We start from the raw sequence: 17,625 nt of genomic DNA on the forward strand, positions 1-17,625 counted from the left end.
ATGACAGGATGAGTAAAGGATTTGGGTGAAACTGAACAAAGCTGGGTTGGAGATGCAGAGAGCAAGCTTGTGTATAAGAGAACTAACGTGAGGCCTGGCCTGAGAAGACGACCCGGGATGCTCAAAGATAAGAAAAAGGTAAGGGGGTTTTTGTCCCAAACCCTCTATCTGAAGCTCTGCATCATCTTGGAAATCAAGGCTGCTTCTCTGCACCAGAATGACCCACGAGGCTCAGATCCTGCAGGCAATAGAGGCGTGTTCCATTCTTATTACAGCAAAGGTTTTACAGAACGAGGTTTCTCAGCAGGGTGCCTGTGATGCTAATTAGCAAAAGGAGTGGCTGCCGGTTCAAGCTGCTGCCCCAGGAGGCAACGGTGCTCCTCCTTACAGAGCATGCCTGATGGGCTCCCTCTCCAGGAGCTGTAACAATGAAGTTTGACTGCAACGTAACTCTTGTACCAATGACAACAAGAGCCCTCATGGCTCGCTGAGCACTTACCGTTTTCCAGGTACTGGCCATACAGCTGACAAGGCACGACTTATTTCATGATCCTGAAACTGAGCAGGACCCTAAGGGGCCTTTCAGGGACACACCCCTCCCCCATGTCCTCTGCTGTAGTTCCTCTTTGAAGTACCCAGATAATAGATAATGGTATCTGATGCACATTTCCTGAGTTGTTTTACAGATGCTAAAACCACCACTAAATGGCAGAAATTAACTACCTGATGACCATGAGCACGTAGCCCCCAGACCTACTGGCGCCTAAGGACTGACAATGTTAACCCCTGTGACACCACCCTGTTACCTCACCATCAACCAATCAGAGAATTGTGCACTAGCAGATCACACACCCTGGGACGCCCCCTCCCTCACTTGGCCTTTAAAAATGCTTTGCTGAAGCCCGGGGTGGGGGGGGGTGGGGGTGGGGTTCAGGCTTTCTGAGCACCAGCTGCCTGGACACTTTGCCTGGTGCCTGCCATAGACGCTGCACTTCCCTTCACCACAACCCGGTGTCAGGAGATTGGCTTTGCTGCACGTGGGTGGGCGGACCGGAGTTTGGTAACAATCCTACACTATGTATTTAGACTCCAGGTGGGTCTGGATATGTTTCCAGTTTGGGGAAATCTCAGCTTTTGGAGGCTTATTCACCACCGTGGAGCCAAGACCCCCTCCCTGAATTTGTGCACAAATTCAGGGAAGGGCCCAGCTTTTTTAGAGAGAACTGACTTTTTACCCCCCAGAATTCTATCAAATATGCTCAGTTCTGTTCCTTCCTATTCTTTCTTCTACCTAATGAATATTTACCAAGTCTGCAAATGCACCCAGGTGTACGGAGTCGGCAGGTAGAATCCTGGTCAAAGAACCAACCAGCATCTCTTCATCCAAAGATACCATCTACCCTCCCTGTCTAGGCTTGGTTCAGCCAAACAGCATTCCTTCTTCAGGTCAAGGTACGGAAAATTGCCTGTTTTGTTCAGGCAGAACTGTCACCGCACCATTCCACAGCTCCAGCCTGCCGCCCCCCGCCCTTCCCCCCGCCAACACGCGCGCAGGATACACTCTCTCCTCCTGGGACCAGGGATCATCCCGGTTCCACTGCTGAAGCCCAATAAATGTCCTAACCTTTGCTGCCCTCTCGCGGCTGGTCTGAAGATGATCACTGTTGCTTCAGGGGTTATGCTCGCAAGTGAAACTTTTTTCACCTATTTTTCTTTGTTTGCTTTACTTTTTTTTCCTTGCTTTGCTTTTACTTTTGAAAAACAACATCAAGAGTATGTCTTATTTAAAAACATTATTAATATACGGTACCAGGAGTTATCATACTGTATATGTAATTTCAACAAGAAAATTCACATCATATTACATAGGTAGACATTAAAATATTAGTGGCCTGAGGATTCAGTTTATAAGGACATATGGCTTTATAATCTTACGGAGCTTGCCAAATTTACTCCAGTTGGTGAAATCAGCAGTCTTGTATCCGTTTATTAGCCTAAACTATTTTCATAGCGTATCCATGCACATTTTCAGGATTAAAATTTGCTTTAAAACAAACAGTGCCAGCGTCAGTTCTGGCCTCTCTCCATGGCGACCGTCTGCTTTGTGCTGGGTGCTCTGGCCATGGCGATGCCTGAAATGCGCTCCCACCAGAGACCTGCCTCCCTTCCCTTGAATTCAGCTCACAGATCACTCCAAGAAGCCTCGTCCTGCACCTAGGCAGGCCTGCCGTCTTCTGCCTTCCAGGGTCCTGCTCAGGCATCAGGACTGCCAGCTGGCTCATCACTATAATCACCCACAGCCCCTCCGGGCAGGAGCTCTTTTCTGCTTCCCTCTGCAGCTCTAACAGTCAGTGGGTGCCCAGCATGATCACAGCTCTTTAATAAATGTTTAATGGGACGAATGAATGAAGAGGGTAAGGGAGAGCCAAATGAGACAAAGGCTCGGGAGAGGATGTAACTAAAAGTGCAGAAGGAGCATCTCATTCCAAGTAGAGCAACCAGGAACAAAGGTCCCGATGGAGAAGGATTTAGATAAATGGAAAAGGCGGAGGAGGAAGGTTTTAGGCTATACTGTTTTTTTCATAGCATTTATGACAGACTGCTCTTATCTCTTTGTGTGGCTATTTAAGTCTATGTCATCAAGTCTCCATAAAAACCCAGAAGGACCAGATTCAGAGCTTCCAGGTTGGTGAACAGGTGGAGCTTAGGGGAAAGTGCTGCCTGGAGAGGGCAAGGAAACCCCACACCCTTCCCCATACCTTCCCCTAAGAATGTCTTTCATCTGCCTTTCCTGAGTTATATCCTTTTGTAATAAACTAGTAATCTGGTAAGTAAAACGTTTCTCTCAGTTCCATGAGCTGCTCTAACAAATTAATGGAGCCCAAGGAAGGGGTCATTGGACCCTCCAATCTATAGCCGGTTGGTCAGAAGCACAGGCCATGTGACAACCTGGACTTGTGACTGGCATCTGAAAGGGGGGTGGTGGGAAGCGGGCAGTCTCGTGGGACTGAGCCAGGTAGACGGTGTCAGAATGGAGTTGAATTGCGGGCCCCCAGCTGGTGTTGGGGCACTGCTGAGTGCTGTGTGGGACACCCACACCCCGCCCCCTTGGCCAATGCGTACACTGTAGTTGGGTGCAGAACCCTTTTACCCCGAAACTGTAACTTGACCGTAATGGGACAATGAAGCATCTGCAATGAACTAAAGAATTTTAATCCATGCTAAGTTTAAAATTTAGAAGTTTCTCCCTCCAAACACCACCCCCCAAAACCCTACTTAAGTTGCATTTTTTACATCTTTATTCCTTTATTTAAAAAATTATAATATATGTGTGTGTGTGTGTGTGTGTGTGTGTGTGTGTGTATATATATATATATATATATATATATATAAATAAAGCTCCTATACCAATACAAAATATTATTAACTAAAGGGTTATTTCTGCATAAGTCTACAATTATATATGTTTACATCCAAAGTACTAGTCTATTTTTCATTGCTCCTTTTCCTTACCATATATTACTTCCTCTAACAAAATACAAAAGAAAAAACCGGGAGATAAAATTTCTTCCTTACATTTGTTAGAAGAGGAAACAAAGGTCTCTCAAGAATATATTTTCAGTTAGCAGATAACTGTCACAAAACACAAGACTTAAAATTATGACACTTACTCATTACATTCCTTTATTGTACTTGATCGATTCTGTTTGATGTATAAAAGTATCTGATACCAGTATTAAATGAAGGTTAAAATTAATTTTAAATTTGCTACTGATAAGTGTATACACGGTATAAGGAAACTACAGACCCCTTTCAGATCACCACAGTCCATAAATAAACGGCTAATCCGCAAGTTCTTTCACTATTTGAGTTCTGAAGTCAGTATTCATTCTTGTTACCAGTGACCACCAGAGTTTTGAGAAAATAGTTTTCTTTGTAAATATTCCACTAATTCAAGTCTTGATTTCAGCATCTCAATCTCGTAATAGGGGATCTGTAAAGAGAGGAAAATAAATCCATCCTCATGCTTCATAATCGGAAATTACCTTGGGTTTGGTTGCCCTGTCTGCCTATCACACCCTCCCCGCAGCAGCGTGTAGGCTCCCAGCAGGCAGAGGTACCAGCGGTGCCTGTAACGGCGCTGCCAGGTAGCAGAGGCTCAACAATAGGTGGAATGTCTAAATAAGAATCAGACATGATCCCTGCCCTCAAGGAACCTACAAGTTAGGTGCTAACTTAAAACATACAAAAAGTAGGCAGTAATACTAAGCAGAACATGCAAAAAAAAACTGGTGCTCTAGTGCTGAGAGGGAGTCGACACTTTAGATTAGGGTGAAAGGTCAACCTGAGCTGGGAGTTGATGAACAGCCCGAATTTAGACACTCAGAGAGGTGGGGACCACCTGACTCGCATGGGCAAGGGAGAAAGGCCAGACAGAAGAGACCACTGAGCTGGGAGCACAGGGCCTGGCTGCGGGCAGACCTCGAAGGGTCTAGAATGTTGAGATGTAGACGTAGTCTTTAGCCCATAAGCAATAAAGAAACAATGAAGGTTTCTAGGCACACACTGGCACGATTCACTTTAGGAAAATTAATCTGGGTGTGTACAAGACGGAAAGGAAAAAAGTAACCACACAGGAAAGCAGAGAGCAGATTGGTAGACAGCTTAGAGAATGGAAAGCTCCATGGACATGCATCGCGACTCATCACCTAAGACCTTGCCAAGCGATCTACGATGTAAATACAAGTAAGAGTCTTAAACACTGAAAACTGATGAAGATCCTGCTTTTAATGGGCCATCTTGTCCATTCTAGTCATTAAATCAAAGGGAAATTAACACAAAACAGATATTCAAATAATTTAGTAATTCTAAAAGCAAAGTAAAGCACAGCTTATACAGAATTTAGGGATGTCTCACTTTTGGAAAAGAGAAAATTTGAAAACTGTGATTTCAAATTACAAATCAAGAGACTTAAGCCTAATGAACAAAGCTGGCATTTCAACCAGACTTAAGAGTCTTGGTCCACTTGGCTGGCATACTACTTAGTACCCTGGAAAAAGCAAATCTGAACTAGAAATGGCTTTTAGGAAAAAAAGAAAAAAAAAAAAAAGGCAAAACCATACCTGGACAACTTGATAACCAAGTAAGTACAGATGTCTTTGTTTAGTAGCTTCCTTTCCCAGTAAGTGTTTGCTATTCAAACAAAATCTTTTTGGACCATCAATGCACAGTGCTACCCTAAAAAACCAGAGGGGAGAGGGAAACTTAATTTTTAAAACAATCCAAAGTATTTATATGGTTTTAGCTGCCAGAGTTTATTTGGGATTTGGCTATTCCTTCGTGCCAATATTATTTTCAAATGAATCATGACTGTTACCCATTAATCTGTTGAAAAAGCACTCAACTTAATTAAATTAAGGTTCACAAGATATTACACGGAATTTCCAAAACTGGTATGCCATAGTGTTTTAATTTTCAGAACCATGTCTACTTTTTTTGCTTTCTTAAGAAAACAATCCCTGTGTATTACCCTCAATGAGTCTTATAACATATAAACCACAACAGTTTTCTTTACCTTTTATGTATATCTTCATCAACTGTAAATGGTAATACAAATCCGTCTTCATCTAATTTAATTTCAACATCTGGTAAGAGAAGAAAGGGAAAATCCTTCGTGTGATACCCTCACAAACACTAGCTTCCTTTTCTCCTTGTTGTTTGGATCTCGTCCACACTGCGTTTATCAACTGGGCAAAAGGCTGCAAAGTAATGACCACACCAGACAATGGTGAGAATTCTAATTTAATCAGAGCTTTGCCCAACCAAGTCAGCTTTAAACTAAGAGGGCCTCCACTGCACTAAAACAAGGAGGGGGCCCTCAAGGTATCTGGGGCGCGATGTGACTCACACACACTTTTACTCTCCTTATAACAACTGGTGGGAATAGTGAAGAAAATCCTTTGAGTAAAGTCAGACACCTGCGCAACTGGCACCTTGCACCCCTGGGGCTCCAGTGCCCAGGGAAGGTGAAGCAGCCAGCAGCCCAACACGCGGGCCCCGGGCGCCGGCAGCCTCCCCCTTCCCTCCTTGCCAAAGGAGCCCATAAAGGAGGGGAGCGAGATGGGACCACCTGAAGCCTAGAAGCACTGTCCTCCCTGAGCTCGCTGTCCTTTACTCATCGATCTGAAAGGAGAAGGACTTTGTGGTCAGCGCCGTCCGCAGTGATGCAAATGCTTAGACCTGCTACTGAGCACTTCGAGTGCGGCTAGTGCGACTGCGGACTTGAAATGGGAATTTTCAAAATTGGAATTAATTTAAATTTAAGTAGCTACTGGTATGTGTGGCTATTACATTGCACAGCACTGGCCAAGAGGATGAGAGCAGCTAACAATTACTGAGCACTTACTGTCTCCCAGGTATTAGTCTGAGTCACCTCATTTTGTCCTTACACAAGTCTTTGAGGTCACTACTCCTCTTACTCTCATCTTGCAGATGAGGACAAGCAAATGCATGCCCCGCAAGGATGCCCAAAGGCATTCGGCTACTATGTGGCTAACGTGGAGTCCTGACTCTTCAGCCCTACCGCCCACCTCTGTTCCAATTTGCCTTCAGGGAAGGGCCAACTTCATTTTGTTTCCAGACCTTTGGTGGCTACTAAGCCCCACGTGTTCCATCAGAGGACAGCACGCTGAGGTTTAGTTAACAACAACAAAACTCCCTACTACTTACCTATCGTGTAACAATAGGGTGTTAACACTTTTGAAGCAAAATACAATCTTGCTCCTAAAAGGTCAATCAGTCCAATCATCACAGATTTATAAAGCTGAAAATCCATGGGGGTCTCCAGGGAAGAGCACGGAGTAAGAAATGATTTCACTTGGTATTTAGGAAGAAGTTTTGGACCCTAAAAATGTATGTGCAAACACGAGAAAGAAAAATAAGATACAAAATCAGAGAATAAAATGAAGGTTGCCTGAGTATAAAAGTCTGATCCAATATTACTTTATAGGCAAGATGCTTCTCCAGGACTTAGGACAAATACCTTTCTCAAAATGACAATGCCAAATATTCTTGTTATAGTTCAAGCCCAATAGTCCAAAATATCTTTTAAATGTGTTTTAAATGTAGCCAATGGTGAAAGAAAGAAAGAAAGAGAAGAAAGAAAGAAAGAGAAGAAAGAAAGAAAGAAAGAAAGGAAGGAAGGAAGGAAGGAAGGAAGGAAGGAAGGAAGGAAGGAAGCAAGCTCAAGAAACATCTTTGGAACTCTCAGAATTGCTTTAAGGGCCTTGAGGAAACCCAGCTGAAGTTTTTAATAGTGGGAATTGTGATAAAGCTGACATTTCAATTTAGAAAGAAAAGGACAGCTATGTAATAATGGTGCTAGCAATTGGTTATCCATCTGGAAAAGAACTAAGTTAGAGTTCTGCCACACATTACAGACTATAATCTATTTCAAGTAGATTAAAGATCTAAATATAGTATGGAAAATAATATTTTTTAAATTTAGTAAAATATTTATATTACCTTAGGAGTCATAAAATATTCCTAAACAATATAGGAAACCCAGCAGCCATAAATAAATGAATTTGACTACAGAAAACTTAAAAATTTCTGTATAGCAAAAAGGCATCATAAACAATATTAAATTAAAACTAAAAAAATTTAAAACCACAAACCAGGAAGAAATACGTACAACGTACATAACAGTTAATATGTTTCACAATGTGTTCCAGGACAAAAAACAAACACAAAAGAGAAAGACAAACAACCCTATAGAAATAGGAATTAAGGTGTAACAAGGTAATTCATAGCAAATGTAAATGACCAGTAAACATTTGAAAATATGCTCAACTTCATTAACGCTCGTTAAAGTGCGACTGAAGCATGTGACATGACATTTCACTGAGTCGAATGACAAAATTAAAGGGACTAAGAACACACTGCAACAGAAATGGGGAGACGTGGTCACCTTCATTCACTGCTGGTGAAATATGACATCTACAACTATACGGGAAAAAAAAATCTGTCTGTCAGTCTCTATTGAAAATTAATCAAGTAATCCCACATTCAGGAATCTAGTCTTTAGATTAAAACAACAAAAAGGTTCCAGTATGAAAGGATATGTAAGTATGTTTATGACAGCATGGCTGATCAAGACAAACGTTGGACAAAGCCTGAAAATCCATCAATGGTGGGACAGTACAATAAATACCATGAAATATCAGACCATTCTTTAAAAGTATATATTTGATCTTTATCTATTACCCCTGAGGAATGTCCATGATACACTGGGAATAAAAGCAAATTGTAGTTTGAATAGTCCCATTCCATGAAAAGAGAGAAACTAGATGGTGTTTATGAGCTACTCATAAACATGGTTCAGTCAAGTATGGAGAACAGGCAGGAATGAGCAAGTCCGGAGGTACCATTTCTGATCCTAAACAACGTGCCTGATTAAGTTAGGAGAATGAATCCTTAGAAAGCTTTATACAAAGCTTGAACTCCATGTAAACTGAATTCTATCATGTAAGAGTGAAACTTCTGCTTGGTTTAAGAACATACTCAGGAATGGTTCAGGATTTGTTCAGTGCATAAATTCACACTTCTATATCCAACAGCCATGGGGAATGCTAAAACCCTTTAAAATCCCTAGAGTAAGTCTAGGAGCACTAAGACTCATAAGCCTGCCACACTTGATAAAACCTTCTAAGAATCTTACACCGTAGGAAGTGGCTCTTTCAAGGACAAGAACACAGGAATAGGGTCAATTTATTAGAGAAAAGGCTATCTCGTGGCAACTACTCCAAGTGAATGAAAATTCTGCTTTCTAATGAGGTTACTGAGAAAGCTCAAAAGAGAAGGAACTTAAAAGATTCGGGAGCGGGGGAGGTGTTGGAGAGGAAGAAGGAGGCAAAAGAATACCATCCCTGTAGGGAAATAAAGCAAGGCAGCTCATGCTTTTACCTTATAGAACGGGCATTCCAGAATCGCGGTTAAGAAAAGTTGGGTCAGTTGTGCTAGGCTCAGTCTGTCCAAATAGGACTCTTCACCTGAAATACAAAGCATCCCAGTCATAGATAGGTTTGAACTTTGGTGTGTGTAATAAGAGAAAAGAATATCCAGAATGCACACTAATGAATTCACGCCAGTAAGATACTTTTAAATGACACTAGGAAAAGAACTTGTTAGAATTAATTATACCTTCTTGCCTCCCATCTCAATGAAATCTCATTTTGGCTTCCAAGAACGCATGCTCCTAACTAGAGAATACAATTAAACGTGACAAATGTATGTTAGTAGAATTTGTGGGAATTTCCTTTACCTACGGAGATCTAGATTCTGGCATATTTGGGTGGCTTCGAATTAAGATGAACATCTTCTCAAAAAGAAGGAGTGATACAGTTGTTCTCATCAAAGATGCTAACATGTAATTGTGACACTGCCACAGGCGTCACCAGATCCCTGCAAGAAGACTCAGTTTCTCAGCTGGGGCAGCAGAGTCTGTTTACCCGAAACTGTTTTCTCTCTCCATGCAATGTTCTAGCATTCTTTAATTCTGTGTTTATATTAGCATCCGCAGCTTCAGATTTCTTCGTTAGATTGTTATGGAAGAAAAAATAAAGGCAAAGCACTGCTCAATACAAAAGGTACATATGTGACTTGAAAACATCGCAAGTTCAAACGCTAAGTTTTCTACTCTCAGAAGTAATAACCAACTCACCTTGCACCTGCTGAAGAAAATACGGGCTGAATATTCTGGCCATAAAGTTGACCGGATGGCATTCAATAAGTGAACATGAATGGAGAAGTTTCAATAGTGTTTTGGGTGGAAAATAATTGAAACGAGTTAACAGTATGTTTTCTAGCTTCCTAAATAAAGCAGAGGCATTTGGTGGCAAATAATTGAGTTTTCCAAATGGTTCAATTAACTCAGCAGTTTGATTAGGTGAAAATTTTTCTGACTGACAAACAAAAGTTTCTGCCACTGCATCGAGGATGGGTTTTGAAAAAATCAGCTTTCTACTGCAATACTCCATGACTTTGCTGACAACCTCGGGATCCAGAGTGAGACAGAGTGAAGCGACATGTTGCTCCAGGGCTTTTGTAAAAAATCTGTCATTGTGCCCAAAGTAGATGAATGCCTCTAAGACTTCTCTGAGCTCTTCACTAGTGAAATGAGGGATATGCCTCACAACATATTTACCCAATTTTATAACCAGCGGAAGTGCCTGAGTTTGATCAAGGACCACCAGGGCAGTGAGCATTTGGCTCAGCAACTTAGGACTCAGGTTGGAAACTACTGACAGAGAACAGTTATTCATCTTATTTAAAAACGTCTGGTGTTGGTCAACTTTTTCAGGACATGCCTGAAGTATTCTGTAAAGGGTCACAATATCCTCGGGGGTAAATTCTTCCAAATTTTCACCTTGCAGTTGATATATAATCAGGTCTAGTGTCGAACAACCTGGACCTTGCAGTTTAATCAGACTTTCCCCCAGGATACAAAGACTGTGAATGTCCAGGCTACCCCTTTCGAGACGATGCTGGCACTCTGCCAGGAGGTTCAGCAGCAAGCGACTTTGGGGATCCACATACAACAGGGTCAGGGCTTGCAAAGCAGTCACCAAACCTGTGTTTGACAGATTTGAGGGGTCCTGTGCAAACTGATTACACAAAGCTTGAAAGGCGCTATTTTCCAGTATTTCTTTTGGCAACCTTTGATCATCATCTTTTTTTTCCATTTCACAAATCCGATGTAAGGCTCCTGCTGCCATAGTATCAGGCAAAGTCTGCAGTGTGCTTATAAAATGTAAGACTTCTTTCGATGAAGTGAAGCTGTTTAGTCTCCTGTAAAATATCTGTTCATCCACATTTGTAACACTGTGTTCAGACCTGTCCCAAGCGTGTACTTCAGAGGACACTGGCTCACCAACTGGATGAAGGTCATTTCCATTTTCTGAATGGAACTTTTTAGAATGGGCATGATGGAACCTGACCCTAACAGGCTCAAGTTGCAGTGACCAGAACCATGGACACAGATGCTCCTTGACTGTCTTGTGAACACAATTTACACGCTGAGTTTTCAGACCAGCCAGAGCTCCATGTATCCGAAAATCCGATAAATGACAAAGGTTCCTCCGCAAGGTAATTAAAGCCATGCCACCAGACTCTCAACTCCTCTTGATTTATAACTACGTTAAAAGAATAAAAAAACACGGTCAAATATATTAGAACACAGTTTATTCAACATCAAGGCTTATGGAACTAAGGATGAGTACCCCAAAAGGAATGATTCCCACTAAACATTTCCCACTCAAACAGAAGTACCAGAAGAGCAGCGTCTCTGCACCCTAGAGCTTAGAACACCGGCTGGATCTCGTAATAATCGCTCTCATTTGCCAGGCAATGCTGTACTTAATTCTCCCAACAACACAACGAATTAACTACTTCGATGTCATTTTAGAAACGAGGAAACTGAAGTACAAAGATGTCACGTGGTCCAGTTTACACAGCTATTAAGGGACAGAGCTAGGCTTCAACTCAGGTAGTCTGGATCCTAAGTACGCCTCCTATGTGTTGGTTGATGGAAGGAATTGCGTTTGGTTCAACTTCCCCAAAAAAGGCAACGGATAAAGTGGCAATTCGGATAGGTCAAAGCAAGGGTGAAAAAAGCGCTTAAAGGGCCTCTGAGGTTGGTTTCCCCTCAGAGTTAGGATCTTGTTCCAGGACCGAGGAACAAGAAGGTCTAGCTTGGCAGATGGGGAAAAAAAAATGCCAGTAGAATAAAAAAAGTAAAACGCTGGTCAACGACGGGGTAAGGTGGGCGGCGCGCCCACACCTGAACACCCCCGCTGTGGAACCTGGGAACACGAGTGCGCGGGACGGGGAGGATGGGGGACCACGGGGACCGCGCCGTCCCTGGAGGGAAAGGACCCCACGGGCCGGGCGCACCCCCAAACCGGCGCCCTGGAAGGGCGGGAGCGGCGCCCGAAGAGCGGGGCGAGCCAGGGAGCGCGGGCGCCTTAGCGAAGCCGCGGGCCACGCACGCCGGACCGGAACAACCGAGTCCAAACCCGGCGTGGACACCTACCGGACTCGGCGCGCCGGGTGACCCAGCAAACCCTGAACGTACCGCAACCTCGTGGGCCTCCGTACGCGCGCGCCGCGCCGGGGCCCAGCGCTTCGGCGCCTGCGCCTGGAGGGGAGCCGCCCCACGCCCGGCGCGCCGTGATTGGCCCAGCTCCTTTCCCGAGCTTCCTATTGGTCTCGGGCGCCGACTGTGTGCGCAGGCGCGGGAGCAGGGGTCGCCGTACCTGCGCTTCCCCCAGCGTCCCAGGCGGACGCCCGCAGGTGAGGGCGCGGCGGCCGCAGCTTCCAGATATCGGCGCCCGCCCAGCACGGGCCCGAGGGGGGCGGCTCGGGGTCGGCGAGGGCACCGGCCTCCGCGCCCCCGCGTCCCTCCCCCGGCCGGGCTGGGCGCGCGCGGGTGGGTCAGGACCCCGGCCCCTCGGGGCTGCGGGGATCGCGCGCGGAGGGCGGGCTGCACCGGGGACTCGGCCTTGAGGCCTCCCCACTGCCTCTGGGAGCGGGTCCCCGGCGGCGCCGCGGCGTTTGCACAGCGGAGCCGGTCCCGCAGGTCCCTGTGGACCCTTCCTCTGTCGGCGTCTTGTTCGGAACACTTTTCTAGACGGGGTCAAAGGGCACATTCGGGCGCAGGGTCAGGCGAGGGTGTCCGGACGGGGCGCCGGAGAGTCAGGAATGTTGGGAGCGAGGACCCGCCCGGACGCGGGCTCCTGCTCCGCTGTTTGTCCGCCGGACCTTGCCCTGCGGGTGCCGGCGAGCCGCCCCCGAGAAATGCGGGGTGCAGTAGCGGCTCCACGAGGTCGTTATGGGGCTGAGGGCCTCATGCTCTGAAGCTCCTAGGACCGTGCGTGGCTCCTGGGAAGGGCTCCGGGTCCTTAGCTTTGATAATACGCGGTGCCGTTTCCATCAACCGTTGTTTTCGTCGGGTGGCTGTGGTCATCGTCCCCGCTCTGAAGGTGCGGGAGCTGAGCCACCGGTCAGTTGAGAAGCTGGTCTAAAGTTCTGCTCTTGTGAGTGATCCATCGTGGCTGGATTCAAGCCCCAGTAGTCTGGCCCCAGAATGTGATTTGTGAGCCGCGGAATTCGAGCTTCATACCTTGTATCCTCCTTGGTTTAATGAATTCTCTCTCTTCAACCTTTAGAATTAATGCTAACAGACAAACTTAGAAGCATATTTCGTATTATGTGTGCATATTGTTGAAGTTATTTTAAGTTAAGAGAATTCAAACCTGCAGGTTGATTACCGCTTCATTAGAAAGAAAATCCCTTTTTCCCTTTTCTGTTTTCCAGTGTAACTGTTACAGCTGTAGCAGCAGATGCTTTGAGGTGATGAAAAGGTTTTTGTTACTCTATGCTTCGCAGCGAGGACAGGCACAGGCCATAGCCGAAGACATAAGTGAAAAAGCAGTTGCATATGGATTTTCTGCAGATCTTCACTGTATAAGTGAGTCTCACAAGGTAAGTCATGATTTTTACGGTGTTTCATACTTTGAAGTATTCTGGTTGGGAAGCGACGTTAAACAACAAAGTGGGACGCCGAATGCCACCATGATCCTTTTTTTCTTTTAACACTTAGAGATTTATTTTATGAACTGTGTTGCAAGATTCCTGCCAGTTTTTTTCTACGTGTGTGTGTGTGTTTTTTTTGAATTAAACTACATAGTCTTAAAAACTAAGACGAGTAACTACTCTCAACTGTAGATGGAAATAGTAGTATTCGCCTTGTTTTTCTCACGGGGTGCCTGGGAACAAATGAGGTCTGCGTGTTCACAGGAACATGGGAGCTTTCCACCTCATGAATCCCGCTGCCCCGTTTGTAACTTCCCTGAAATTCATGCCAGAGTTCCTCCAGGTGAAGAACCATTGAATTCTTTTGTGAAATAGAATTTAAAGTGGAGGTGGAAGGATCTTCAGAAGACTTGGGACTGCTTGTTTTTATCACGTTCAGTCGCTGCAGAAGTTCCCACCTTAGGATACATGAGATCGTAACAGATCTGTGCCCAGACTAACTGGTTTGATTGAGACCCTCAGATTATAGTTTCATACAATTCAGGCCCTAGCAACGAGCAGGGGCTCCTCCCTAATACCACACAGTGATGTGCCGGCCACTAAGCCCTTGAATTCAGCTCAGTACTTGAAAACCCACCCCTGCAGTGCACTCTCACTCAAGTTCACAACCTCCTCTGGTCTTTCCCGCATCTCTAGTTGTAAAGACTAGCCTGTCAGCAGCAGAGGTGAATTATAAACTCAGTGCATAGCAGGGAAACCATCAAGTTCCTTGATGCAGCAGGGCTAGGGTGGCCCCAATGGAGTCATTTACCCAGCAGGGAGGGTCCTGGGGGACACCAGCAATCGCAGGCTCCATGATTCTACAGCACCTTCAAAGTGAATTCACATTGCTGCTGCCACAGGGTGGAGTACAGTCCGAATCTGTTACTACAAACAAAGTCATTAGCATCATATAACCAGCCCTGGTTTGACCCCCTCACCAGTGACCCCAGTGGGGTCAGCAGCTATTTGAAAGTTAGGTGAGTAGTGAATTTTTTGGCTGCCACCTTAGTCATGTTGTTTGCTCTTCCCAGCTGAGTGATTTCTCCAATTGTTCCTGATCCAAGTTTAAATTGATAGCTCTCTGCTTCCTAGATCACGGTAGTCTTTTTCAAAGTAAAGTGACTTTAAACTGCATAGAGTTGTGTTGTGTCCTATAAGCCCGGTAAAACGTTAGCTCAAGTCTTTGCCTGTTACATCAGCATGAAAAATAAAGTGATGAGTTCCTTTGTGCCACGTTAGATGATACCCTTGAGGAGCAGAACTCATGGAGTCGAAACGAATAGAGATAGGGAAGTGCTTTATTGGAAATACTTCGATTTAGTTGAGAATTAGAATAAGGAAACTTGGTTTGTAAGGCTCGGAAACACTGATGACCTCAGTTTACCACTGACCGTATTCTCGGCTCTCTGGAACCCTGAGGGAGTCGGGCCCTTCCTGACAGCCAGGTCTCCTGATTTCTGAGGAGTAACACTTTCTTTGCCAACTTTAAAATGCTCTGTGTACCTCTCTGCCATTATGCGATCCAGACAACAAGACGGAAAATTAACCTGATTACTTTGCTGATGTGTTAAGTCAAAAATACATACAACAATAGCTCTCTGACATGACACCCTTATTTTATAGTATGATCTGAAAACTGAAAGAGCGCCTCTTGTGGTGGTGGTTTCTACCACGGGCAACGGAGACCCGCCAGACACAGCCCGCAAGTTTGTTAAAGCCATACAGGACAAGGCGCTGCCGAGTGACTTCTTGGCTCACCTGTGGTATGGATTACTAGGTGTGGACTGTATTTTGTGCACTTACTGTACTGTTGCTGCTGGATTTAACTCTAGTATCTAAATGTATCTTTCAAAGCCGTGGTGTGTGATTGCCTGGGTTTTGTCCTTTTTGGGTTTTTGTATAAATACTTTATGTATGTATAATATTTGAATGTAAATAAGGTGCTGTTTCCCCAGTCTTCACCCCGCTGCAGCTCCTCTGCAGAGCCCCTGAGTAGCACCTTAACCCCGGGCACACACCAGATTCAACCAGGAAATATTTTCACGATGTTAGTGGCCAGGCCCCACCCTAAACCTGCCAGAACAGAATCCCTGAAGGAGCGACCTGGCATGCTGGTGGTTTTTTTGTCGTTGTTGTTGTTTTTTTAAAGCTCTCAGGTGGATCTGATGGTTTCCCTAGGTTAAGACCCATTCCCCTAGGATGTGGTTCTCAAGCCTGGCCATGCACTGGGATCCGCTGGGGGAGTTTTCCTTCCAATTCCATTATTTTGAGCCCCCCTCCAGTGATTCTGACTTAATTGTTCTGAGGTAGGGTCCTGGTATCAGTATTTTTAAAGCTCCCAGGTGACTCTAATATGTATCCCAGCTTAAGAAGCACTGGCCTAGGGCTCTGTGAAGTATAGGTTTAAAATGTTAAAGGATCAGAAGTGCCAGCTCAGCAAGATAGGGCACCGGAGAGGGAATTCAGGGTCCATTTGCCTGGCTTGTGATCTGTATTCACCTTTGAGAACTATTTTGGGGAAGATATCTAGGAAGGATGGAATGTGCTATGATAAATAATTGGTTAGAGATTTGAGGTTGTGACCCTGGCCAAGATCTGTCATGTAATGTATTCAAGAGAGCATTTTAGAGTGTTCACATCTTTTTAATTTGTTTTTTTGCAGTTTCTTTATTTTCAAGAGTGAACATGTACGTATTGCTTTAAAAATTCCTCAAAAAATTATTTAAAAGGAAACACTGAAGCTTATCCAACCGTTTTAGTCAGTCTTAGGCCCATATATGGACCCACCAATTGCTCACCTCATTCTTGTAGGAAAAATCCAGGAAGACAGTTAAACAACTAAGAAATTTAAGCTTTTAATTTTAAATTTTCAACTAAGTATGAAAATATTAGTCCATTTCTTACCAGGAAACATAGAAGCAATTCTTAATTTATCCAACACAGAAACAGAGCAAATAAATGGTTGTTTGTGTTTCAGATGTAACCTCTTCATGTTCTAGATTAGGAGTCAGTAAATGGTAAAGGACAAGATAGTAAATATTTTAGGCTTTGCAGGCCACTGGTCTCTATACCATCTACTTATCTCTGTTGTTGTCGCTTGAACCTGCCATAGCAAGGTGTGAACCAGTGGACCTGGCTGTGTTCCAATAAAACTTTATTTACAAAGACAGTGGGTGGTAATTGGCTCACAATTGGCTATACTTTGCAGACCCTGCAGTAGATTGGAAAAGTCTGCAAATACAGATATTACCTGTTTTTAATCCTTGTTTATAGATTGCCATATTTTTACACAGATTCATGGAAACAAAAATGTGAGATCTATTTCTGTTAACAGTGGGCCTAAGTATTTATTTGTTTCTATTTGTATACTTAGTATTTTTCAAGGAAAAAATAAGAAAATGTGAAGCTATACATTATTTCCTGTTCCATCAACAACAGCATGGAGTGGTATTGTTTTAAACGTTTTGTTTCTCTCTTCTGTATGTGGTTAAATTTAAACCTTATTGCATACTGATAACCTATTTGGGCTCTTTAGGTCTGGGTGATTCAGAATACACGTACTTCTGTAATGGGGGGAAGATAATTGATAAACGATTTCAAGAGCTTGGTGCCCAGCGTTTCTATGACACTGGCCACGCGGATGACTGTGTAGGGTAAGAGCAACGTATTTTCTGTCACTTCCAGTAAACCTTGTTTGTACATTTGTACATGATGAAAGTTAGTGAGTTTATAAAAGGGGTTCACTTTTGATCTAGCACTAAACTTCGATGTTGAAAGTCTTATTTTAGTTTTGTTAGCTGTCTTTAATTCTAGCACCAAAGAAGACCATCCAGAATTTCACTTATCTATTTTGCTGATTTTTTTTTTAATGTGCCTTATCCATCTCAGTATCTGTTAATGGAAGAAACTAGGAAAGGTTCCCCAGTACAGTTACCTTAGTCTTAAAAGTGTGTAGGTGTTTGCAAAAAGTCAGCATTTTCTTTAGGCACT

The 17,625-nt window shown here is 44.1% G+C and overlaps 2 protein-coding genes across 3 annotated transcripts in view; one reads left to right on the forward strand and one right to left on the reverse strand.

The window, feature by feature from the left end:
- Nucleotides 1-3,700: 3,700 nt before the first annotated feature.
- Nucleotides 3,701-12,170, reverse strand: FASTKD3 (FAST kinase domains 3). 2 transcript variants are annotated; one of them, XM_068531876.1, is made up of 7 exons: nucleotides 12,092-12,170; nucleotides 9,722-11,192; nucleotides 8,965-9,050; nucleotides 6,730-6,904; nucleotides 5,576-5,645; nucleotides 5,124-5,238; nucleotides 3,701-3,994 (listed from the first exon to the last, which is right to left on the reverse strand). In XM_068531876.1, the coding sequence occupies exons 2-7, from the start codon at nucleotides 11,157-11,159 to the stop codon at nucleotides 3,896-3,898; spliced, it is 1,983 nt and encodes a 660-aa protein (XP_068387977.1). In that variant the 5' UTR covers nucleotides 11,160-11,192; nucleotides 12,092-12,170; the 3' UTR covers nucleotides 3,701-3,895. The 2 variants fall into 2 exon arrangements, 1 of the variants encoding a protein (XP_068387977.1); XR_011072115.1 differs by having other exon boundaries at nucleotides 3,980-3,994; nucleotides 5,576-5,759.
- A 104-nt stretch (nucleotides 12,171-12,274) lies between these two features.
- Nucleotides 12,275-17,625, forward strand: part of MTRR (5-methyltetrahydrofolate-homocysteine methyltransferase reductase) — a 35,347-nt gene continuing 29,996 nt past the window's right edge. Inside the window, exons 1-4 of the mRNA XM_068535136.1 lie at nucleotides 12,275-12,351; nucleotides 13,375-13,542; nucleotides 15,259-15,412; nucleotides 17,171-17,288. Of these exons, the coding sequence (XP_068391237.1) occupies nucleotides 13,414-13,542; nucleotides 15,259-15,412; nucleotides 17,171-17,288 (401 nt within the window). The 5' untranslated portion in view covers nucleotides 12,275-12,351; nucleotides 13,375-13,413. The remainder of the gene's footprint in view (nucleotides 12,352-13,374; nucleotides 13,543-15,258; nucleotides 15,413-17,170; nucleotides 17,289-17,625) is intronic.

The sequence above is a fragment of the Eschrichtius robustus genome, chromosome 2 (assembly GCF_028021215.1).
Source record: "Eschrichtius robustus isolate mEscRob2 chromosome 2, mEscRob2.pri, whole genome shotgun sequence".
In the NCBI taxonomy this organism is placed as follows: Eukaryota; Metazoa; Chordata; class Mammalia; order Artiodactyla; family Eschrichtiidae; genus Eschrichtius; species Eschrichtius robustus.